General features: G+C 40.2%; 1 protein-coding gene across 1 annotated transcript; it reads right to left on the bottom strand.

Moving 5' to 3' along the window:
- Positions 1–516: 516 nt before the first annotated feature.
- Positions 517–24,566, bottom strand: GPI (glucose-6-phosphate isomerase). Its single transcript, XM_082319144.1, has 18 exons — positions 24,358–24,566; positions 19,269–19,359; positions 18,287–18,355; positions 15,263–15,382; positions 13,119–13,202; positions 12,881–13,027; positions 11,411–11,482; positions 10,313–10,357; positions 9,437–9,490; positions 8,418–8,478; positions 6,671–6,714; positions 6,284–6,436; positions 5,790–5,919; positions 5,339–5,415; positions 3,879–4,007; positions 3,268–3,343; positions 3,118–3,184; positions 517–1,560 (listed from the first exon to the last, which is right to left on the bottom strand). The coding sequence occupies exons 1-18, from the start codon at positions 24,474–24,476 to the stop codon at positions 1,437–1,439; spliced, it is 1,662 nt and encodes a 553-aa protein (XP_082175270.1). The 5' UTR covers positions 24,477–24,566; the 3' UTR covers positions 517–1,436.
- Positions 24,567–25,362: the final 796 nt, after the last annotated feature.

Raw genomic sequence — 25,362 nt, 5'->3', positions numbered from 1 at the left:
GTGAAACAATATTACTGGGACAAAACAATGGGCTTTACCACTCAAATGATGCTAGGCATCTACACAAAAAGATCTCACCTCACACCTACCTCTACAGAAAGAGGATGAAGTTATTTAGCACGTGCTTTTGCACAGCTGGATGAAAGTTTTAAGACCTTCTATGAAAATATGATGCCTCCCTCTAGTGGGTTCTTTTTGTGACCGTGTTTTATGTGGAGAAATTGCTTTATAAAGTTGATCAAAAGCAAAGCATCTAAGCATTATATATACTTAGTCCAAGTTTAACAACTCAGATGCGTGCAGCCAGATTGCCAAGCACTATGGAGTTGTTAGTACGCCACCATCAGCGAGATCAAGCTTTTCATCCTACCAGTGAATCTGTGCAGCAAACATGCATTAAGAGTTTCAAGCTCAGACTTTGAAGCCACAGTAGCATTTGTCATGAAGAGTTCAGGGTATGAGAACGACAGTTAACATCTCATTTTTCCTTTCAAAGCTTGTGTCTTACCTTTATTAAAGGTGTTACAGAACAAGAGCCACAGCATGCCAGTCTGCTAGCAGAGAGGGGTTAACAGTGGTAGAGAATGAAAGAGGATATAAGCAACTTGTTTATGAATAGTTAAGTTGTTCTCTATTTTTTTGTTGTTGTTGAAACAGTGATGCTGATTTAAGAGTGAGAGAAACTGCCTCTGGAAGATACCAAAAATACATTTCTTCTGCAAGTGATCCCAAGCTTATGCTTCATAGACTCTTGAAAACTGTTTGGAAAATTAAGGTATCACTGTCACTCCAGCAACTTTCTTCCTTTTCAGACAGGTGCCCACACAGGGCTTCCATAGCTTATGGAGAAATCAACAGATCTTTTACCAAACATTAGTAAACTTTCCTTTTCACAGTAGCATTAAAAAAAAAGTGTATCTTGCTCAAACGCATCAAATCATGCAGTATGAACAATCTACAGCTGTAGATTTGATTCTTTGAACACATTCTAGTTTCCAGCTTACAGCAGAACCAGTCCAAAAAGACAGAAGTTAGTTTACTTGGCTTCAGAAGACCTTACAGAGTCAGTGAGGCTGAAGTGCAGACCTAGTAACATTTAAGATAGAGTGAAGAAGTTTTACTCATCCATCATACCTTTTATTTTCTAATATCAGTATGTGATCCATCTTTGAGGAAGTTGAGGGATAAGAACCGAGGAACATACCAGCTGCACTTTACAGATTAACAGCCACAAAAATAGAAAGCAACTATACAATCTCTGAATTTCACAAAACTAGTTTTCGTTTGCAACACTTGACACAACAAAATTAACTGCAACAAGTGGAGAAGCTACATCTGTAAAGTGCTATTTTTGTTAGAAGTGGCTAAAAAAGCACAGCTACAACAGATTTGGGTATTCGGTGGTTAGATTGTCGATGTCCTCCAAATCTTTCATTTCAGGCTCTGTGTTTTTTGATGAAATTGATGAGCCCATTTGTTGAGCTATCATGAGATGTCACTGGAGCATCTGACTCCAGTTCAGGCTCAATTTTCTTGGCAAGTTGTTTTCCAAGCTCAACTCTGCATTTATAAAAGCAGGAGAAGAAAGAAGAAAAACAACATTAGTGCTAACAACTTACAGTATTCACTATAAGCCATTGACGTTAAAAATAGGTGCCAGTGAAAAGTAACTTGACAGTGAACACTGATGAATGTTTTTCCCTTCACAAGTTACTGATGAAGTTAATATTATTCAACTCTGTGCCATTAATGAACAACTGGAGTTCTCACAGCTGCTTAGCTGAACAGAGAGCTCTCAAATTACAGGATGTCTAGAAAGAGAAAAGTTTTGGTTTAAAAGTTAAGCAGAAATCTTTTCCCTTTCAGTACTCATTTGCGTTATGCAGCCTGCCCCAATGCAGAACACATTCAGCTTGCTACTATTCACTGTTGAACATGACATCACTCAGAACACTTAGCTGTAGCACCAAGACAATAAACAACAGCTGAGCTGCAGGCCTGGGAGCCTTCCCCAACACTACAGCATGCTATCCAGGAGTTACAGCCACAGACAGGGTAAGAATCTAGGATATCCCAACAGCTGCAAGAAACTAGGCTGGTTCTACAGCATCCCCACATTCCATAGTTAGTTTTGGATGCCATTCTAGATTTTGATGTGTTGCAGTAAAAGCTGTACTTACTCCTATCCCACTCCTGATTTCAGAGTTTATAGCAGACATCAGCTTTTATTAGACACTTTTCCATTTTCAGTTTCTACTACGATATTTTAGTTAAACTTGCTGTGGTAGCATAGCTCTAAGACATATACAAAGAAAGACCTATCTGTCAGCCTTTAAGAAGAGAGTTTAGTGTAAACTACTATTCTAGGCCTGTAGAGCAAACTTTCTCTTCCAAATAACATCTCACAGCACAGGCAGGTTTCACCTGAAAAAAAATCTTACTCATTTCCCAATCACTCTTTCTTCCTGCATAAGTCTCCATACAGTATGTTGGACAGTTAATATTACTATGGATTAAAAGAATCTGATTAGCTCCTGATTAAGTCTTCCATTTTTAAAAGTGAAACTCATTGTGAAGCTTCTGTTCTCCACATGGAGCTCTACCATGAACCTTGGTCACAGGTGCAGCCTGCATTAGACCTAGGGCTCCTATATATGAAGACATCTGCCAAGAATGTTCTTGTATCTCCAGTATAGGAAAATTAAGAGGTCATCAGTTTTGCTTAACAGATGCCATTCAAACTGCCTACTAAATGTTTCTAGAGGTAAAATAATTATTTTTCCCTTCTCTAAGGGAAATTATTTCCCCTTTCTAATTCTCAGAGCATGTGTTCAGCCTGCTTGACTATTTTACTCATTACTGACTCTTTTCTGCATTCATAGTATTTTTGTTAAATCAAACTAAAAGGTCCTTAGCCAAATTGTATTTACAAAGTCATTATGCATGGCTGAACAAGGATACATGGTGACTTATCCCTAGAGAATCTGTTTTCATTTAAAACTATCCTATAATCATTTGCTCTAAGTATAATGCTTTTTCATTGTCTTTTCTCTAAGTCATGACAGATTAAGAAATACCACAGTAAATAAGCATACAAGAAACAGATCAAAGACTTACCCCCACTGGTCATAACTGTTAATATCCCAGACAATTCCTTGAACAAATATCTTGTGCTCATACATGGCTATAAGCAGAAAAAAGATTTATCAATAAAGTTTATCAGAATGTCTTAACAAGCATTCACAGATGAGAGATCTATTTACTTACCAATGATGGCTCCCAGAGTGAATGGGTTGAGTTTTGTAAACATGATGGAATTGGTTGGTCGATTTCCCTCAAAGACCTTTCAAAACAAGAGTTACATTGTTATTTATTATTCTGTAAGACTCACATCAGAAACTGGCAGATTATATTTTCCTCGTAGCCCACATTGAATTATTTGTATTAGCAGCAAATACAAAATCCTGAAAGCTTTAAAGGGTAACAACTTCAACCAGAAAACTGTATCATTTTCATGTTTTATTACAAACAATGGCAAAATGTTATCTCCAAGCACCATTACTGGCTACTATGAGCTACAGGAAGAAGTAAAGTACAAGTCAATATCCCAGGGGCAGTGATGAGAGAGCTCATCTTTTCTGAAATGCCTCAGAAGGCTTCCAGATCAGCATGCTTTAGCAGGAGTGCCACTCACAGACTGCTCCACTAGACCTGACAAGGTAGGACCTGTAACACAACCTTCAGGGCTGTCAAGACAGTAGCACTTGACAGCCACCGGAGGGCACTGCCCCATTAGCAAACTCCACCAAGCAAAGCAACACGGTGCCCTTGCCACCATCTGGCCAGAGGAAAGCTGTGAAGTGCCAAAGCCTGGTTACCTTATGGGGAAGAAGCTTCTCCAGAGCGTCTCCACTCAGTCCTGCCGCTTGAAGTTCCTTACGAGCTTCATCAGCAGTCTTTCCTTTCATCAAGGCCTCAGTCTGAGCAAGGAAGTTGGCCAAAAGGATCTAGCAGGTAGAAATAAAAACAAACTGAAGCTGTGTTTCCTTAGCTGGAATAGTGATACCTGGTGCTTGAATCTAGACTGAGACATAGTCTGGAGTTACAACTCATTTTTAACACTATGGCAGTAAAATGTGCAGTAGTTTTAAACTGTATAATGCCCAGTATTGCTTTTCACCTCAGAGTGCCAGGAAACTTGATTACTATTTTAATAGTGCATGCATCTAAAGACAACCAGAACTGTTTTGCAGAATCCTGCCCCTGCTGAAACTCACAGCAAGCCTCCCAGTGAGAACAAAGGAGCCAGGATTTCACACACCCCTTTCACCCAGTATAGTCTATACTTTTATCCCATGCTACACCATATGCATGGAAAGCCAGGTGCAAAGATTGGTCAAAGGTAACCAGCTAAGATGTATTTACTCTACATGAAGGAAAATCCTCACAGCATACTATATACCAATCCCTACCAATACAGCAGAAGTTTTTCGTTTCCTCTTCCCTGCCTAATGTTAGCTTGCAAATTCATGTGTGGTTTTGTCCTACCCATTACATTGAAGATAAACTCTTACTATACCTACAGCTGAATGAAACCTTTTCTCCCCTTCTTTTGCAAAGTCATCTTCTAAAACTTCCACCTTTACTTGGTTTTACTTGACAAAAAAATTACTATTACACAATTTAAATAGCACTTGTAATCTGAAATCATGACAAGATTGAAATTTAATGAGGAAACATGCTTTTTCTGAAGTATGCAGTAAGTAGTAGACATGGCCATACTTCCATCTATGGAACTTAAAAATTGTCAGACATGGTTCACTGAAAATCCTTAGCTGGATGATACATTAAACTAAATAAAATCAGACTGGTTAGAAAGATATCTATGTGTAGAAGGCTATCACCCTAGCTGTGCTAGTATACTCACTAAATTTTGTCCTAAAGACTTGCAACAGCCTCTCTAAAGATGTTTTCACCAGCTCCGAGAATTCACTTCTTCCTACTCCGCAACAATTACACTACTTACAATTCCTACAAGGAATTTTCTCTCCAAATACTTAATTGCTCAACTCTTTCCAGCCTCAGTAGGCCAACAGGCCACACGATTAATCTGCCTCAAGAACTATGGCTGCAATTTCTTGAAGAACGAAAGTACTACGGTATTACATATAATATGTAATTATAATTTAGATATTTTCAAACCTATAGTGAATGTTCACAGAGCCTATGTGTATAGTTTCAAAGGGACATTTAGAAATCTCGCACACTGCAATACTGAGAAAGCTTTGGTGCCTTCAGCCACAGGAAAATATGGGTGTCCTGACAAAGAACTTATTACCTTGTGATGCAAGCCATTTCTGACTGGATGCTGGGTCTGGACTGGGATCAGAAAGTCACAGGGAATCATGCGAGTTCCTATAAGAAAAGCCACATTAATAACCCTGCAATAGCAAAGTCTTAGAAAATCTTCAAATCTCACCCCATTTTCAGTTACTGGAAGACTCAGCTACTTTAAAAAGCTTTTTAAAAAGGCTTTTTTTTTATTAACAGCAGTGGGAAGTAACAATACAGCTCAGTAGTTTCAGCTTTAGTTGTCAACTCCTTCTTGTAGAATTAAAACCTGCATCTTGTAACCTTCTAAAGCCACTAATTAAGAGCACCATAGCAATGTGATGCTAGGTTAGATAAGAGCCGAACCTGTAAACCAGTGTCAATTCTGCAGACTCTTCCAGCTTTGCAGCCATTCAGAATTTAATTCCAAAACAAGGTGTTGAATAGTTCCAGTTTACCTTGATGAATGAGCTGGTAAAAAGCATGCTGCCCATTTGTGCCAGGCTCTCCCCACACAATAGGGCCAGTACTGTAGTCCACCCGAGAGCCTTTCTTGGTAATGTATTTGCCATTAGATTCCATATCACCCTAAAAGAAGGGAAGGGTAGTATCACCTTTCTTGCAGAACCACACAGTATCAGTACAAGTTTCCATACATACTTCAGCTATAATGAGTGCTGTTTGTTTATGGAAATTTTGTAAGTATCAGGGATATAGCTGCTTAATTTATGGACACCATGATAATGGAGGTCTGAGGGGAAAAAAAAAAATCTCTAAGTTAACTGAGCAAACAAGCTGATATCAATCTTGGCACCAGTCTCTTTAGGCCCTTGACTGCATGAATTTAAGTAATTGCAATTTTGACCTGGACACACGCATTCAGGTTCTAGAAGCATGACAGAAGCAACCTATGTATTTGCCTCTTGAAACCTTTGCTCTGTTTGAGCCTTACCTGCTGGAAGTAGGCAGCAAAGCGGTGCATGTATTGGTCATAGGGCAGAAGGGCATGGGTTTCACATCCATAGCAGTTTATATACCAGACCCCTAGCATGGCCAACAGAACAGGCATGTTCTTCTCCAGTGGGGCAGTGTGGAAGTGATTATCCTATGTGACACAAAGGAAGGGAATTACACTTTTGATAAAGCAATCATCATCCCTCCCAGCTCTTAAAATTGTTTTTATTGTTCTTTTCATCCAGAGAGCCCTTCCCAAACACAGTCGTTTTAAAAGCATTGAGAGGCCATGGGGAGCTGAACTTTAGAAACCAACCTGCCTTCAGTTGTCTTACTAACAACTCTGTTAAGAGGAGCAGATCTGAAATAGGCATCCCACACTCACCATCCAGTGGGCTCCTGCAAGCAGGCTCTCAAAGTTGTCAAAACCTAACAAGGGAAAAAGTCAGTTTGTATTTACTATTACAACTCAAACTGGATTTTTCTTGTAGAGACAATTGTAAAACAGTTGAGATTCCTTGTATGCAGCAAGGCTCTCAACTACTAATTGAGTTTAAAGTTGCACTTTGACTTCTCCTAAAATTTGCATCCCATAAGCCAGATATATTTAGTTATGATTAAAGCCTGGACTTCAGAGCAAGTCCAACTTCATGAAACATACTTCAAAAACCTTTGCCTAAAATCCCCATTCAGGCAGAATGAGCAACTGAAGGAAAACAGAGGCATTAAAACCAGACTCTGTATTAAAGGCTACGTAGTTTTCAGCAAGTTTGAACACTTAGTCACAGTGGGAGAGACATCCCAAAAAAACAGGGCAAGGCTAGTACAGCAGGGATTTCTGTGTTGGTCTAAGGAGAAACAACTGTAATAAGGTCTTCTCAAAGAGAATGGTTCCCCCTGCTGCCCTGTTCTCTTAACAATTCACCTGAGTTTTCTTTGCTCTATAATTAGGGTATTTAATTTATTTCACCGTTCATTTTCACTAATGAGTAGTTTAAGTAATACCATCCTTTCCTGCAAAGCCAGAAATCCTGATTCTTATATGGAAAAATGGAGACAGCAGTGAAGTGTGTGACAATGAAAGCAGCAGCTCTACCAATGGTCAGAAGCCAGCTTTGGGAGATGAAGGATGTTAAGAGCAAGAAGTGCAGATAGACTGGCATGTCAGCAGTCAGCATCGTATCTGTCTGACAGCAGAGCTTAACAGTTTATTGCAGACAAAACAGTAAGTGCCTGACTGAAGTTTATTTTTCTGATCACATTGGTTTTTCTACACATGACAACTCCTATTCATATCACTCCAAAAACACCAAAACCAGTGTTTTTCTTCTAACCTCAGTCGAAGGGAATTCCAGCTTTTATTTAGAAAAATAAATTATGTTCTGGTTTCAGACTCTAAATATCTGAAAGAAGTGATGAGTGAAAAAATGCAAAGCTGCTAAACAGCCTGCTCACCAAGAAACAGCAGATCTTAGAGCTCTGACATTCACTGTGTACTCTCCACCTGCATGCGAGATCTGCCTCAGAAATGTCAATGGTATCCCATAACAATACAAATCGGTAGGGATCAATTTAGAGGGTCTATGTTTGCTCCACAGTCAACTGCAGATAGAAACAGCATTCCTGTATCATCAGGCCCTATAGCCTAGAAGAACAAGTACTGGGGACAAAAGGAAGTAATGGGAGAAGGCAGTAGTTAACAATGCTAAACAGAGCTCATATGCAGAACTGGAGACATAGGATTTTGATGTTTAGTGTGTATGTACTCAAGGAAACTAAATGCCCTACTCTTAAGTAGTTTAGAAATGTCAGTTGCAAGGTCTAATTTTCAACCTTGACATAGCTTTACATAAATCAGGCACTTTTGGCTATACAAGTGATTAGAGAGATGCAATTTGACTATCTGTACCTAAGTATGGGTAATTTCCAAAACTGCATTTACAGTACTAAAATCTCAATGTTTCCATTGCATTACAGATTGGTTTTTAGCACAAACATCCAACTACTCAGACTAGGTTGGGCAAAATATTTGCCCCAAATCGATTCACAATCCACTGTTAATGCATTCTGTAGTTATATTCCTGAAACAAACAGATTAACTCTTGGCATTGTTATATCATAGGAATACCTACCAATATGCAGGGCAATGGAGAGACCAATGGCAGACCACAGAGAGTAGCGGCCACCAACCCACTGAAAACAAGAGATCGGTTTAGACACGGGACATGCAAGGCTTTTAAATTCAAACTTATTCAAGCTACTAGGAAATAGCACCACGTGTTTAAACTATTTTCAGCAAAATCAATATTCTTTCTGATGATAATTTACTACACATTATATGGCACGGTCAAGGGAACGTGCATCTTACAGTAGCCTCCCCTATGAATCCTGAAGTATGCATTTTTTTGGGACTTCAGAGTTATCCCATTTGTCTGATTTATATCACATCCATTGAAGCAGATCCCTTGATGATTCCAGTTCACTTCCAAATACTAAATCTGCAGCTTGTATTAACTGCTTTCCTAATATCACTCCTCTATAGGTATAGCCTGCTTCAGCAGGATTATAACACTATCCAGGGAAAGGTAGTGCTCTAGAAAATTTCTAAACAGCAGCTTTAAAAAATCTAGTTTGTCAGGCACATAGTCAATGAGACATAAACCAACCTGTTTCTGATCAAGTATAAAGGCCAAGACTAAGGGCAGTATACTTAAAATATGCAACTGCTATAAAATATCAAATTAGGCTCCCATTTCTGATGTTTGACCTTTACAGGCCTAGATTATATACAGTAGACCCCAACAGCCAAATGTCACAGCTTATAATAACTACTTACACAGAGGAATGAGCTAAGACTTGTATCTCCTGTTACCCAACAGCTGATTAGACAGCCAAGAATACAGAAGGCTCCTCTTCAGACCTCTGACTGCAGGATTTTAATGGAATGGCCAAGAGACAAGGCTGTTTTGCTTGCCTGACCTGTTCTCAATTTGCCTTTAGTTACAAGTTCTCAATTATTTCAGTACAGAGAATACAACTACTATAATTTAGGAGGTTTGGCAGTCTCCTGACATCTAGTTAACATTTTCTGAAGCAAGTTAGAATAATCTAACAGTTAACATCTACCACATAATATTAGACATTTACTTACATCCCAAAACTCAAACATGTTCTCTGGGTCAATTCCAAAGCCTTTAACTTTAGGCTAGAATAAAAAAGCATGTAAGAACACCATAAGTAAAACCAACATTCTTAAAAAGCTTTATGTCTAGCAAATAAAATGCACAAGTTGGGTACCTATTAAAAACACAATTCCCCAATTACATCCTCTATTTTAAAAATACATAGCGTCCATCAGAAAAGTATACCTTCATTTCCAGAGATCTCACTATTCAGTAGTCTCAAAAATCAATGATACACTCATTTTCTGGTCAATCTAAGTGGCAATATAGCTAAGAGTTGGACTGCCATTCATTTTACAGTTAACAGAACCGGAATGGAAGCAAGGAACTTCACACCACAGTACCTGACAGCCTCTCAATTATTGCACAGTTTTTCTAATTGCTATTGGTCTTTTACTTCATACTTTTGCATGAAATACCACATCAGGGTACATTATGCTCATCATATGCTACAGATTATTCACACAAACTACCTACATCACTTCAGCATTTACTTGAGGAGTCTAGGAGAGTAATATTTGTTCACATAACTGCATTCACACACACTTAAGCAACTACAGGTAACACTCATTAGTAACAGGACAGCCATTTCAAGTATGATACCTTGATTTCAGATTTAAAGCTCTAGCAGAAAAAGCACAAATCTATAACAAAGATCCAATCTTGCTATAGTTCATTACTCTGCAAGCATTCCAGTTATTTTCAGTAGAAAAAAATATACTTCCTTTCAAAAGAAAGGCTAACCATTGGTATTCAAGTAATGGTGTCTTAAAAGATAGCCTCATTTTAAAATCCAGTTAGTAAGCCTATCTTAAAGGTACATAAAATTGATTTGTTATACTTACAGCATTGGTAGACAAGGCAACAAAATGCTTGGCCACAGCTGAAGGCTTAATAAAAATAAACAGATAGTTAGATCTAGAATGCTAATTATTTTGATTTCTGGTCATAAAGTCGATCTGCTACCATTTACACTTAAACAAAATACCATTGACTATCATCAGTTATTTTTGTGTTATCACCTTGAAATCATCTTATTCGCATTCAATGTGGGATTTGGCAGCATGCCTGTCTGAAGATAGTATTCTGATAATATTCTCATGAAGCCCTCTCAAAGCAGTCACTACTTAGAGCAGCATGCTATTTCCTTAAGTGTATGTTATCAGTTTGGAACATCACTAACACCACTTTGGAGTAGATGGAATTTGTTGTACATGTGCTACCTTTCCGCTAGGGTCAAAAGACCAAGACAACTAGAATTACTGATAAATCTCCAGCTCCATTATTTAGACTTTGGTCTTTCAGTTTCTGGGGAACAAAGATGAGTTGTCTGCAACAGTAGCGTAACGAGGAATTTCAATGCCCAGCTTTCAAACTAAGTACAGCTACCCTGACTGGAACAGGTTAAAGACCATCTTAACTTGAGCAGGCAGTAGTGCTTTTTTCTTTTAAAGGTTAGAAATAGGGAGAGAATGAGCCAAATACAAGGTTTCTATTCATAGCACAGCCATCTGCCATAGAAATGTCAGTGCATCACTCCAACCATAGCTTCATTTCTAGTTTTTAAAGATTTATCAAGAATTGGAAGGTAATGCCACATGAACACCATATTCTTGGATTTCCATGTCAGTGGTTCCACCAAATTATTAGCCAGTTCTAAGGTAAATGCTATACTCTATTCCTTAACAGGCAGGACTTGGGGGTACAATGCATGACAACCATTTATAATGAAAAACTAGTGGGTTTATCACTTTGATTGGACATAACAGCCTGTCACTAATCATGAAGCACTGAAATGTTGTATGTACAGCATTTGCTGAGCTATATAGCTTATGTTTGGGCAGCTATTGGCTCTGCTCCAAAGCACACAGAATGACCAGGGAGAAACTGCACAATGAAAAGCTGTTGCATTCTGTTACATAACCTAAACGTGTTATACTTACATCATTAGCAGCATGTAAGAACCACTCTTTAGCCGTTTCTGCATTGGTGATAGTTTCTTGGGTGGTGAAAGTCTGCACATTGTAAAACAATGAAGTATGTAAAACACTGTACTTAAAATTGAAACAAGTTCAAGCTGCTAAAACATCCTAAGTTCCAGATAATCAGAGCAGAGTGATTCTAGATGTTCGTAATAGACAGCTGCTGCCAGATTTCAGCAAAAAAGCAACCTTATCAATCCAGTGAAGATTAGCGCTGCTAGATTTACCTATCTAGTTTTAAACTAGCACGTATCTGGAACTGGAATAATTATTCACCATTTCCTACCTTCCCTCCCCCAAACTGTTATGCAAAACCTTGAGACTGAAATTTTCTACTTAGTCTTTCACCAAATATGAAGTTTTACCATTCAATTAAAAAGGAATTAATTGAGCATCAAAACAGGGTAACCTAACTGGATTGTCCTCTTGTTCTTCAATTCCTAATTTTTCATGTGGGAACACTCATTTCTGCTAAGACTCTTGCCATAATTTTATTTTGCTGATTAGAGGAAAACATTTTCCTGCTTCGTGAAGTGTGCACAGAAGTTCAGTCATGCAGTTCTGCAAATATCTACAACCATTCTGATTTACTCAACCATCAAAATTTAGCTTCAAGGGTGAACACTAGATTCAACCTACTCTCATCCATCTCCAGAAATATTTCATTATGAAACAAAAGCCTGTTAGGAAAAACAAAAAAGTGTCATTCATCCTCTTCCAAATATATCCAATTATCTAACTACAGTCTGGCAAACAGAAACTGAAGCATTACTCTTTCAATTTGGCAATTTTCTAAGCCTTTGAACCGTGATCCTTGAACTCAATTATTCAAAGTGACCATTAGTATTACTTTGTTAAGTTTCCTTATTACTCCATAAGTTGTTGCTCGGCTGCAGTATTGCCAAGATAAGATAATGAGCACCACCGTAGAGCATGGCCAGCATTACACATGTTCATTTGTTGCAGATTCTATCTTCAACAGCAAAAAGGTTCTACTGTGCTTTACAAATGAAGCCGACCCTCAAGTTACATAACTATGAAGTTTGTCTTCATCAGTTTCCTCTGCTAAGACAGAAGCATTCCTCAAAGATGGCAACTAGGAATTATATTTACAGAATAAGTTCTTAGCAAGGCAAGACTTAAAGCTTAAAGTTGTGTTGACTGATAAATAGACCCTAGACAAAATGAAATTGCACATGTGTCTTACTTGTTTAGGTTAAGTCATTTTCAGCACTTGACTTCTGGATCCCCAAGTATTTCAGTAGCAACACAAGCTTGTACTGCAAGTTTAGGATGACTCACAGCAGGCCTGTCTAGAAATAGTCCACGCTAGAAGTCCATGATCTAGATCTTCTTGTGGACAGTTCTCTATTCTGACTGAATCCTTAACAGTTAGAGAAAGTCACACCCCAGTGCTTGTACTAGACATACCTTTGATGCAATGATGAAGAGCGTAGTGTCTGGTTTAAGCTCAGCCAGGGTTTTGGCTATATGAGTACCGTCAATGTTGGATACAAACCAAACACGAGGGCCTCCCTTGGAATATGGTTTCAGGGCTTCAGTTACCATCAGAGGGCCCTGGATAGAGGCAACAATTAGATTTTGTCTTCATTGCAAGCATGTACATGCAGAAAAATATGTGGAAGATGTACAGAAGTCAGGAGCTTACCAAGTCAGAGCCACCAATCCCAATATTGACCACATCAGTGATTGCCTTTCCAGTGTAGCCTTTCCATTCACCACTACGGACTCTCTGTGGAAAAAACAAAACAAAACAATCACAATGACTACACACACGCTAAAGTTAGTAATTCTAACATTGGAGATAGGCTGTGTTTTCAGGCATTGTTGTAGAAAGTTTCCTAAGACAACTTAAGATTCTAGACTTTAAAACCTACACTCAAAGCTACCGTCTTAGCTAGACATTTGGTTATGTCTAAGATGACACTTTATTAAAAGTCTAATGCACATATTTAAAAACACACTGCAAGATCAAACTCTCCTGTGTGGACTGCTATAGCATTTACAGAGTGTTGGCAAAAGCAAGAGAAATCAAGCTAAAAATGGAAAAATCTTGGGCATTAAACTATTTGCAACAAATAAAGAACCCCTTTAGGTTCAAATAAGTGTCTTTAATTAGAAGCAACTCTGCTAACTAAGCTGGAAGACATTAAAACACAAATAAAGCCATGGAGATAGAGATTTATTGGCAAACCAAACATTCAAAAAGCTTTTCTATCGCACGTATGTTTTGCATTAAGAGTTATTTCTGGGCTTTACCTTAACAGCACATAATACTGGTTTCTGCTCTGTTCTTGCTGTTTTAACAGTTATGAGAGTTCCGACAAACAAAGTTACAATCATTAAGTAATATTAAAACATTGCATTGAATTTGTCCATCATGTACCTCTCATGCATGAAATCTGTTCCAATCACAAAAGGAATCTTTCTAGTATCATGCACACTTATACATACATTTCCCAGTTCTAAAGTTGTTTTTCTACAACAAATCACCTGGTTATGCTGATAGTTGCTCTTCTTCCCTACAGATGTTTAAGTTAAAGCTTTTTATTTTTCCAAACAGAAAATCCATTTTTAGTATACACCATTCCTGAAGCCTGTAGATGTTGTCACAGTTTTAAAATCCCATCTGCTTAAGTGAGTCAACTGAAACAAGCATCTTCGTTAATCTTTCCAAAGGAACTGCTTAACATGATTTTTACTTTGCAGGGAAGATACATCTGCATGGAAAGTGATATTCACAGGCTCTGATGACTGAAACCATCTAGCAATAAAGAGGGTGGCACTAGTGCAAACTTGTTTTGCACTACTGAAATCTTAAGCAGCTAAAAACTCTCCAGTGGAAAACAGACCATTGAATTTCTGTGGTCAATCAATTCTGACATTATCTGAAGAAACTACCAAATTCAAACCAATTAGTGTCAGTTATTGTGGTTTTGGCGTTTATCCATTAGGAACTGGACATAATCCAGGCTCATTTTGTACAGGTTAACAAGTATGAGTTGACAGTGATACTGGCCACTACCACCTGGATAAGACTCACAATAGCAACCAAGCAGGTTCAGTTCCTCACAGCCATGTTTAAAATGAACTAAAACTATTCAGTCAGCTTTTACTGATTAGTTTTATCACACATAAATTTGACTTTGTCAGAATATTGCACGAATTTCTTCAGAGCATTTCCTCAACTGATCTGACAGATGCCTGCATTTTAAAGGCATACAGAATCAAAGAACAATTAATGAAGATAATGGTTAACTGCTGTATTTAACTAGGGAACAAAAAACTTCCATGCTGCTAAAGCTGCAAGCAGAATAGAGTCATAAAGGAATCTGACATAAAACCAGAAGATTTCCTATTTAATTAGAGCATAATCAAACTGCAAGTGAGCTGGGAGCTTCTACCTCTTTCCTGATTTTACACAAATTTTAAAAGGCAGTTTCTACTTGATAGAGTCAAATAGTTGAAAAATTAGCAAGAAGAAATAAGGCAATATTTGAATGGTGCTTCATGATTTACAATACTTCTGAAGTAAATGCAAGATTACTGCTAAAAGAGCAAGATCTAGAGAGCCCTTTAAAGAAAAATCCAACTGGGAACAGAGGGAGAAAAGTGAATCATACTAAAACCAGCTCCAACTCCATGCTTGAGCCAGAATTATTATAAACCTGAAACAATGGCACAACAATTCATGTGAAACAGCCTACAATCAATGCTTCATAATACATATATAAGAACCTGTCTGGGTATAGAACAAACACATGAAAAGTAAACTATGGTGGTACTTTATACCTGGCAGAAGTGTTTCATTTTGTCCAACACTTTGTTTACTTCTGGAACAACATCCTTCCCATCTACAAGTATTGGCACATTGGAACGATTTCTCAGAGCAATATGAAGCACAGCTCGGTTCTGAAACAAGAAGGGGAAAAAAAACGATGACGCTATTTCCAAATTGTACCCAGGGGCCTCAGGTGCCTCATTCAGAAGGCAGTACAATCTTCAAGACTTAAAAATCCTTTACATTAACTAGAATTAGTAGAGCAGTAGTGTGTGTGTGTGTATACACACTCATCACCTGCTATCTAAATCACCCTCTCACTTCACAGAACTAGTGCAGAAGGCTTACAAAAGCATATAATATGCAAAGCAAACAAATAGCTTATTTGTTTACTTTGAAAAGAAAGCTCAAAAGCCCTTGAAAAGCATTTAATGATTGAGGTTCAGAATTCAGCAATATTCAATACTCAGTGATCTTCATTATTTTGGCATGCTTCAGGTATACAAGGATGAAGCTGTTTCCTATTAATGACGATACTGAAAATCAATTATAACAAGCAGCCAAAGTTATTTTCTCTGACATTTTCTCAATTATCCTGAGTAGTCTATTTCATATAGAAACAAATATGTATTTAAACATTAGACAAAAAGGAATACAATAGCCACATCATTCTATCCACTGCCCACAAGTAAATGTTCCCTGAATACTTGCACACCAGGTATGTAGGTCATAGTTGTGTTATGAGAAAAAAATCTGTTAGCATGCATCAATTTATATTAATCCTCCACAGTTATACACAAGTCAAAGCATTGAAATCTGGCCTGTGATTCACCTGTTTAGGAACTGAACAGCTTTAATCTAGAATGAAGGAGGTAGTCAATACTAACGAACAAATTAAAAAATTAGTCTGCTCTACCTCATTGTTCCTTGCTACAATGAGAGGCATTGTGAGACAAAGACAACACAGACAATATGAACTGCCAAGTTATGATTTAAATACCAAATGCTAATTTAAAAATCATTGAGTTGGTGGTTACTGACTTGGAATATGAAAAAGCTCTTTCAGTTGCTAATTGTCAAAGTGTACCAACTTAAACTTGGGGTGAACAGAGGCACGTTTTTTACAACACTCAGACATGGAATGGTATTATTTGGTAAATATTGCTCACTATTAGGCTTGAAGGAACCGTTGTCTTGATCAAGAGAAGCAGTCATATTTGACCTGGTGTCTACTGTTAAATAGAAGTATTTTCTAAATATCAGGTGGGCTGTGAAGACTGTCCCCATAATGAGTGGTCAGATGAGTTACCTTGTAATGCACTGTCTTTGTAGCATATCAAGCTGCAAGTTTTAACTCATCTGGGACAAACACCTGGCAATGACACACTTGGGTGCACTATAAAGAATTTCCACATAAGCACACACCATGCAGCCAATGCCTGCAGCACCAAATACAGACAAGTCTTAAATACTTAAGACAAATAGCTAAAAAATGTTCTAAATCAGAAGAAGAGTAGTAGACAAGTCAGTTCCTGCCATTAAGCAGCTCCCTTCTGTCTTATTACTTTAGGCTTATTCAGTCATGCTGTACTGAGAGCATCCTGTTTTTGATGTTTCACGACAATTTCACATTGTCCACATGCTCACATTCCAGAGCCAAACCAATTTGATTTGATGGTCTATACAAAGAGAAAAAATTAAACTAACCAAATCTAATTCCAAGTCAACTTCTGACTGTAAATGAGAAGCAGCCTAATAATGAAAAAGATGTTTCTAGACTTATCATGGAGGTAATTGCTATATAAATTTGCCATATCAAGCCGGTAGCATAATAGGAAGCTAGCAGCAGAAGCTAAACACATCACAGTCTAATATTGTGTTTAAGTGCTTTCTGTGAAAATTGCATCCTTCTGAGAAGACTTCAGCTTCTACGTTTGCTCTCATGTAGACAATGAAAAATTGTCTCCATAATATGTGGTCAGAGAATGGCTAACCCTGTAATAATTTGTGTTACATGAGGCTAGTGAGAGGCACTATGTGAGAAAACAATCCTCCAGGTAGATTTAAGTCTATCACCCTCTTTTCCCCACTTCCTTTTTTCACTAGCTAGAATTACATCTGTGAATTGAAGGCATTAATACAGAAGAAAGGAACCATTTCTCCAGTGAAGCTTTATCTGTTTCTGTCTGTGCACTTTTACATATATGTAGCATTCACGAACAATACAATGCCCAACTGCTGCATTATTTTAAGCAAACAGCTTGTGCAGCAGTTAAATCAGTCAATAATCAAGTCAAAGGAAATGCCGATTTCTGTGAATTTACCTCAAGCATACTAAATAGCCTTTAAAATTTAAGGCAGACTAATAAATCACACTATACTGTTAAGTTTCCAGTTCTCATCCTATTTTTAATTTCAGAAAAAAGGTACAGTTGGTTTTCTGCATGTTTTAAGTGAAGATTTAACCATAATTACAACCTTTAGATATGCAAAGAGAGGAAGATACTAATCCTCTTACTGAAATAGGTGGCTAATTTCCCAAGATTGTTTATAGCCTCTACTGTTAAACATACCCAAAGATAAGTAGCATCAACAACCCAAAGCAGAAAGTCTTACACCATTCTCACAGAAACTTTGTAGGCAGTTTACTAGGCTTTATGAACACTGACATTAGGCAAAAGCATGTAAGGGATACCTGGAATGCAATACTCTGCTCCATGCCCTTTGCAAGATCTAACTCATCTTCCTCTCTACAGAAGAGGGAAAAGACAAGAAAAAAAATATACCACCAAAATCTCTAAAAAAAAATGTGTGTTGAAGGGAGGATTGAATAGCTTTATTCACATGCATTTTTCTTCTTTGTCAGAGCTGTAAAAATTTCTCATGTCGGTAGTGCAGCAAACATTACAACCACTCAGCATTTCAGGGTAGCAATTAGAGTGAGTTATTTCAAGACTTCTCTTACACAGACGCATGAACATCCATAATATATAGGCACAACTGAGGGGAAGAACCATGGACAGAAATAGCCTTACCTCAGTGAAGTTGATCTTCTCTCCACTGAACATGCGCTCTCTGGCACTTTCTACACCCCTTGACTTTGCCTGAGAAATGTAAAAATAGATTCCTCTTAAAAATAGTAGGAAGTCAACATGCACTACAAAGGTCCAGCTACATTAAAGAGTGTGAACATTTACCACATAAGACACTGAAACAAAAATTATGATATTAGATTAAAAGACCCACTAGATTCTAGCTTAAAAATTGATGCTCCTATTTTAAAGCAAGTATTTCTATGCAGGCTGTCTATTTCCTTAAGAGGTTATACAATAACATGTGGTGAATGACTAAGATACAATGAATCCATCTTAATTACTCAATTTTATCTTGTCATACTGCTAAAGGATTCATTAATGATTCTTTGTACCAGCTTAGATTTTGCTACTGAAGAGTAGCAAAAGTAATTTTGCTATGGCTATTTTTGCTAGTGCTTCCTTTTTTAAAAATCTGTGTTCTATCTGGTCTAAGCCTTTGGCTGAACCAATAGTTAAGGAATAGTTAAATATGGACACCATGTTAAATTGAAGTTAATGACACAAACTTCTTTCTTAAAATACATCCAACTACAAACAAATCTCAAAACTAAGACTACGTGATATATGAAGTATTGTTTCAATTGCAGGTATAGAAGACATCACCTTCTCTTACAACTTTATATGAATCTCTCATTTTACTGCAGACCTCAATAACAGTACCATATGCCAGCTGGTCTGTTACACAGACAAAAAAAACCTTTCAGTGAGCACAAGAAACAGATCTGCGCATTGAAAAATGGCCTTGTACCTTGGGGCTAAAGGACAAAGCAAGACTTTGAACAGTGCCAAGATTTGTAAACAGATGCCTTTTAACTTCAATGGTCCCTCAAATTCAGAGCTAAATGTACATAAGCAATGCTAGAATAATCAGTTGCAGGTAAAAATTAAATTTGGTTTATAATTCAACATTTTTAAGAGTTACCAGTTCCATCAGCATTTTCATCACTTCTTCTGTAACAAGGTTCTTCGAATAATCCAGTAAGATATCCCCATGATCAGTATTCAGAGTCAAGCTGTGAAAACAAACAGGTTGTTTAATTGCACATTCCTGAAAAGTGACTGTTTTAAGCAGAACAATGATAACCCCTCTACAGATTAAAAAAATAATTGGAATCCTAATTATACTAAGTTAGTAAAGATGTCCTGAGGGATTGATTTGCCCTACAAGTTTCACAAAATGACTCGCTAGAGTGTTGTTTTATTTGAAGACCATGGTTTTCAACAAGCTAAATTATAGTGTCCACTTTCTGCTTGTGAAAGTCCAAATACAATGAAGTATATTTAATGCACAGTTGGACAATCACATTCTGTTTTCACTGAGCCACTAGCATTCTCTAGCAATAATGAGCTTTTTCATAATATATCATAGGTAAAAAGCTTACCACATTCTTTTGCTGCTAAAAAATGAAACTGTAATCCTACAGGTCCTTTCAACAAATATAGTCATTCTTTTATATGAAGACTTGAACAAGCCTGATTTTTAAATCTATACAACTTCATGTACAGAAACATTCTGTCAACTATTATGCAGAATTAAACCCCATTTGTGCATGGTGTAGTCTCACTCTCCTCACTGACTCAGTGGAAGTCTCTGATTATTTAACCAATCCTCATCTAAAAGCTACAGCCTAACACTTCAAAATACAAGCACTTTTAGGTTTACATCTGAGATGAGACACAGAAATGGTAGCCCAATAGGAATTACGTGAGCCCGTTTGTATTTACCAGCCTTGTCTCTATGTGAGAAGTTCTACAGTCCCTCTAGTCCTTTGCAGCAGTTTTCTACCCATTTCTTCTTTGCACTAATTTACAGCCAAATATACACATTTACTCTAAACTGAAGAATCAAAGCTCTGTAAGTAATTCAGTAGGCCTTCTATAAAAGCACAGAAGTCCTTTTATATCTTACTCACTTTTGCTCCACAGGCACAACCCACAGGAAGTTGCATGCGTCTAAATTCTCAAAGTTTCCACATCGTTCATTATCTCCCCTGCTTTTTCTTTCCCCATACTTGAGCACAGAAATACACACTCTTATTTTAGTGACCACGTATGCCAGAGACTTCATAGGGACAAACCATGGCATAATTGCTATTCCAAACAGACATAATATGACAGAGCAGGCAAGATTCTGCAAAGGACGAATGGAGCTGAACTTGCAATAACAGTAATAATCAGCAAGGCCTAGATATTTGGGTGGTTTCATTAACTTGAGAAAAAAACTACAGTAACATGTCCTTTTTCTGGTCTTAAAATACAAGAGACACTAGATAAGGAAAGAAAGGTGTCTTCAAGCACAATCTTAGAAGAGTGTTTCTTTTATAGGCAAGAACACAAGGCAAGTAAGGAAAAACAGTATCAATACTGTTAATCACCCTTCTCTTCAGTGGGCTGCGAACAGTAATCCTGAAACCCTGACCATCCAGTACAAGGATACCTGGAATATGGGTAGCTAAGGGAAGGACTATTACCTCTCACCTGCCAAATTTGCTATTTATTGATGCAGTACAGAAGAAAAATAAGAACAAATCCTGGAAGTCTTTCTATTTGAGATTTGATGCAATTTATTTACAGACAGGTCTCAGATTTGAACACATTTTACTAATGACGCAGCAAGGCCATTAGTATACTAACATGTCTTCAATTTAAAGAACTCCTCTTAAAATTCTCATCTACAATTTAATATAAAAGATAGTCTTTCCCAGTGTTCTACTCCATGAACATGAAATCCTTACAATCTTTTCTTTCTGTTTACCTGACATATGCCTTACTTCTACAATTCATTGTTATTTTACTTATATGAATAAAAATCTATCTCACTAGACCTAGAAGACAACGTATCCCGTGAAATTCTGGCTGGATTGAAATCACTATTCATTTGAAGAAACTGCAGAAAGATGTCATCCCAAGACATTTCATGCAAAAAAAGCAAGCAATGTCTACCAGATCTAACTTCCCACACACAAGGTGGAACACACAGCATGCAATGTAACCTCATCTTAAACCCTTACAACAAGAGATCCACCTTTTATTTAAACAGAAGCCCAAAACCCTGCAGCTCTGTTGTATTCTGCTACACTACCCATTCTGCAATGCAGCAGCTAACGGTAGCACTACCCAGGTGGAACAAGAGCCTTGTCACGTAAGCCACATCCACATTTAAGTGATGCAGCCCTTAAGCGGAAGGTCACCTGCAGCATCTCAGAATTGTATCTCCCATCTAAACACAAACTAAAGAAGCTGTATGCAGCCCCTAAATGTATTATTACACATGGAACCCTTGGTGGCCTGTGTTCCATTTAGATCAGAAGCTCTTTCTGATCCTTCACAACGGACAAGCCAAGCAGGAGTGTAATACTAGTGCTTTACATCTTGTGCTAGCTATTTGCATTGAGTACCTTAATCAGCATCCAGGTAGCTATTATCTGCTGAGTTTTACGATGGCTGCATCATATCAGTTCTACCCCCTTCAAAACTAGTAGTTTTTCTAGTGAACAACCCATGTGGTTAAGACTCACTGTTCCTACCAGACCTTACATTTGGGTGGCAAAGAAAGCCAAAAGTGTACCCTATAGGTCTGACCACACTCCCTATCAGGAAAACAAGATATACAAATTCTGAGGAAGAAAAAAGGATCTTCTATCTATATTCTGTAGGACACAATCAGTGAGTGTAAGGCTCTTATAATAGCATTAAATAGATACTTGTGCTCAGAGATAAAATATTCAGATTAAAAATTATTCACACTACTCTGAAATTTCTCCTCCAGAACCAGTATCAGGAAGCACTTTTACATGGGTAAAATTTTCTCTTTTCCTTCTAAAGGAAGAGAGAAGGACAATGATTTTATGATAATACCTAGCAGAACTAACTGAAATGTATTCATAATGATTAATTTCACTTGAGGAGAAAGGTGCAAACTACAGAGAGGACCTTGTGGCCAAACCTCCAGACTGCTTAGGCTTTCAACACATGTCAACTACCATCATCCTGCTGATCTGGCTCAAAAAGTGAGAATCAGTGAGAAGTATACAAGCAGATCTGTCAAACTAACCCAGGCTGTCAGTTCTGCAATTGTATTTTGCTATAACAATGTTCTCCCGATAGTCTAGAATGTGTTGGTTTATCAGGAAACAGGACTGAAATAATGAAAAGAAAGGATTAAGATCGATTAAGTAAACTTACAACACTTCAACTATTTCCTATCTTTATGGGCAGCACAAAAGGACGTTAAGTTGGACAGCTATTTGAAACAGATAACCTTTGTAAAGAACATATTACAAAAAATCTGATAAACACATTCTAGGAAACACACTGACTACTTTCAGCATGGAGAAAACATGTTGGAGATGAGTATGTGTACCTGAAACAACAGTTGTCAAATATCTTCTCCTTGGTTAACTGTACACAGTGACAGTGTAACACTCAAAAAACTCAGAATATTACACCTTCACAACAGCAATTAAACACAGACTATTTGAGATTGAGAGAGTGTATTTTATGGCTAAAGTAGCTTGGAAAATATTAAAGTAACAGCCAATGAGATTAAGATGCAGGGCTATCCCCAAGAAGAGTACTTGCTTAAGCCATTCAGGAAGGAACCTTATAAGAAACCTCTTGATTATACCTTCTGATTTATTTAGCTAGTTTGCTTCAGCTTTCCTTTGTCCCAAGGATGTTGCCAAATTCAGCCTCTTGGGATATACTGGAGATAAGGGAAATTTGCAACCAGAACTAGTTCTGAAGAGCTAGTAGATTTGTATAATATAATATTAATAGAGTCCTTTAACAGTAAAGTCCTGTTAGAAGAGCCAGATGAAGTCAATACTCCAAAAATTTAGCATACCTTTTCCATCAATGCAAGTGACATTTTAACTTTAACTGGTATGCAGGACTTGATACATGATGTTCAAGGACAATTTAAGAAGTATCTACTGAGGTCGAAAGGAAAGAAAAGTCACTTTACCTAGGATGCTAGTGAAAAGCTCAATACATGCAACAAGTCTTATCTCCACACTCGAAACCAGAAGCTCACTATATCTATATTAGATCTCAAGTCAGGAATGCATCTACATAGTATTAGATTTTTCAGGTTGCTGGTGTAGTCCAACAACATAACCAGAGACACGACTTCTCAGCACAGTCTGCAGTGTACAGAAAACATTAGTCCCGCTTCACAGGGTGAAACCACTGAACATTATCGTACTGTTTCCACTTCTGACTTCCTCCTCTAGCAAAAATATGTTGCAATGCATTTTCTGTAACAGGGATAGCATGAGGCAAGGGAGGGCTAAACCTGTTAAACATCCCCCCTTCCCCACCTCAGGGCAGGGGCAGGCACCGCCGTACTGCCGACAGGTAGGGCACGCGGATGGACGGCTCCTCGCGATCTTATCACGGAGCTTATCATGACTAAGCACAGGGCTGCGAGAGACTGAGAAGCGAAGGACCCAGAATGCCGCTGTGCGAGCCGCAGCCCGGCGCTGTGCTTCCCGGCACGTACCCTGCTGCAAGGCTGAGTCAAGGACAGGCAGGCACGGCCGCCCCCCGCCGGGGCTGCCAAGGCGCGGCCCCCCCGCCCGCCCACGCCGCACGTGCCCGGCCTGCGACCGGCCTCCGAGGCTCCCGCCGGCGGCGGCCGCCCCCCCAGGCCCCCCCCCACGGCGGCGGGAGCGGCGGCGAGCCGAGCAGCCACCTGTGTGCGCCGTGTGGGCCCCGCTCGGGCGGGAGGGGGGCGACGCGGGGCTCTGCCCGCCCCCGCGGAAAACGCGGGCCCGCCGGGAGGGCGCATCTCGCCCGCCCGCGGCGAGGCCCCGGCTCCCCGGCAGCGGCCACCTGAGGGAGGGAAGGAGGGAGCCGGCCCCACACGGCCTCGGGCCTCGCACGCGGAAGTGCCCGGCGCGCCAGCAGCCCGAGGGCCCGGCGGGCCGCGGCCGTCCCGGGGGAGGGCAGGGGCGGCTGCTGCCCCGCTCAGCCGCGGGCGAGGGCGGGCGGGGGCTGCCCCGCCTCACCTGAACTTCTGGAAGCGATCCTTGTCGGCCTCGAACAGCTGCCGCAGGACGAGCTTGGAGGAGTTCGCCTTGTGCCACTCCACCAGCTTCTTGAAATGGGGGTCGCCGGAGAGCGCCATGTTAGCGGCCAGGCAGGGGTGAGGCGCAGACAGCGGCCACAGAGAAGCGAGCACGACGAGCAGAGCTACCCCCGCCGCCTCCGCTTTTATGGCGGCGACTCGGCCTCCCGCCGCCGGCCCCGCCCCGGCCCCGGCCCCCCTCCCCTTTGCGGGCCGCCCCGCCGGGCGCTGGGATTCCCTCGCTGCCGCGCCAGCGGGGAGGGAGGAGCGGCCCGCCCGCCTGCCGGCCCCGGGGAGGCGGCGGCGGCGGCGGGGACCGGGGCTGCCCGCCGCGCTGAGCCCCCAGCGTTCGCAGCGGCCGGGCGTCGCACGGGGCGGGCAGCGGTAGCGGCCCCCGCGGAGGGGTCGCCGGCCCCCGGGGCTGCGCGGCGCTCCCCGGCTGTAAATGCCGCGCTGAGGGAAGAGCGGGTTCCGCCTCACGGGGCACCTGTGCGAGGCGGCGGGCGCAGGGGCCCGGCGGGCCCTGCCTCGCCGCCCGCCCTGCCTGCCCGCCGCCCGCGGGCGGCCGCCGTGGCTGTGTCAGGCCCGCTGCTCGTGTAGGTACGCGGGGAGCGACCAGGTTAAAAATAACGCCTTCTCGGGGTTATTTTTACCCTGGTCGGCCCCACGGCCTGGTGCTGCGTGGCGCAGCCCAGCTGAGGGGGACGAAGGGCTGGGGGGCTGGCGAGGGGAGCACCGCTGGCTCTGTGGTCCCGGCACCAGGCCTCAGGGCAGGGATGCGGCTCTGAACCCCAGCCTGGCGTCGGTGCCGCCCCGAAACCTGCGCTAGACATCTCAGCCCCCCGCAGAGGGGTGCCCACCCTTTCTGCCAGCATCATCTGCCCGCTACTTCAGACGGCCCCCGCACGACACGTCCGCCGCTCTGGTTTGCGCTCTGGAAACCTTG

This window comes from Platalea leucorodia, assembly GCF_965183815.1.
Source record: "Platalea leucorodia genome assembly, chromosome: 8".
In the NCBI taxonomy this organism is placed as follows: Eukaryota; Metazoa; Chordata; class Aves; order Pelecaniformes; family Threskiornithidae; genus Platalea; species Platalea leucorodia.
The sequence above is the reverse complement of the archived record's forward strand: the minus strand, read 5'-3'. Positions and strand labels throughout refer to the sequence as shown.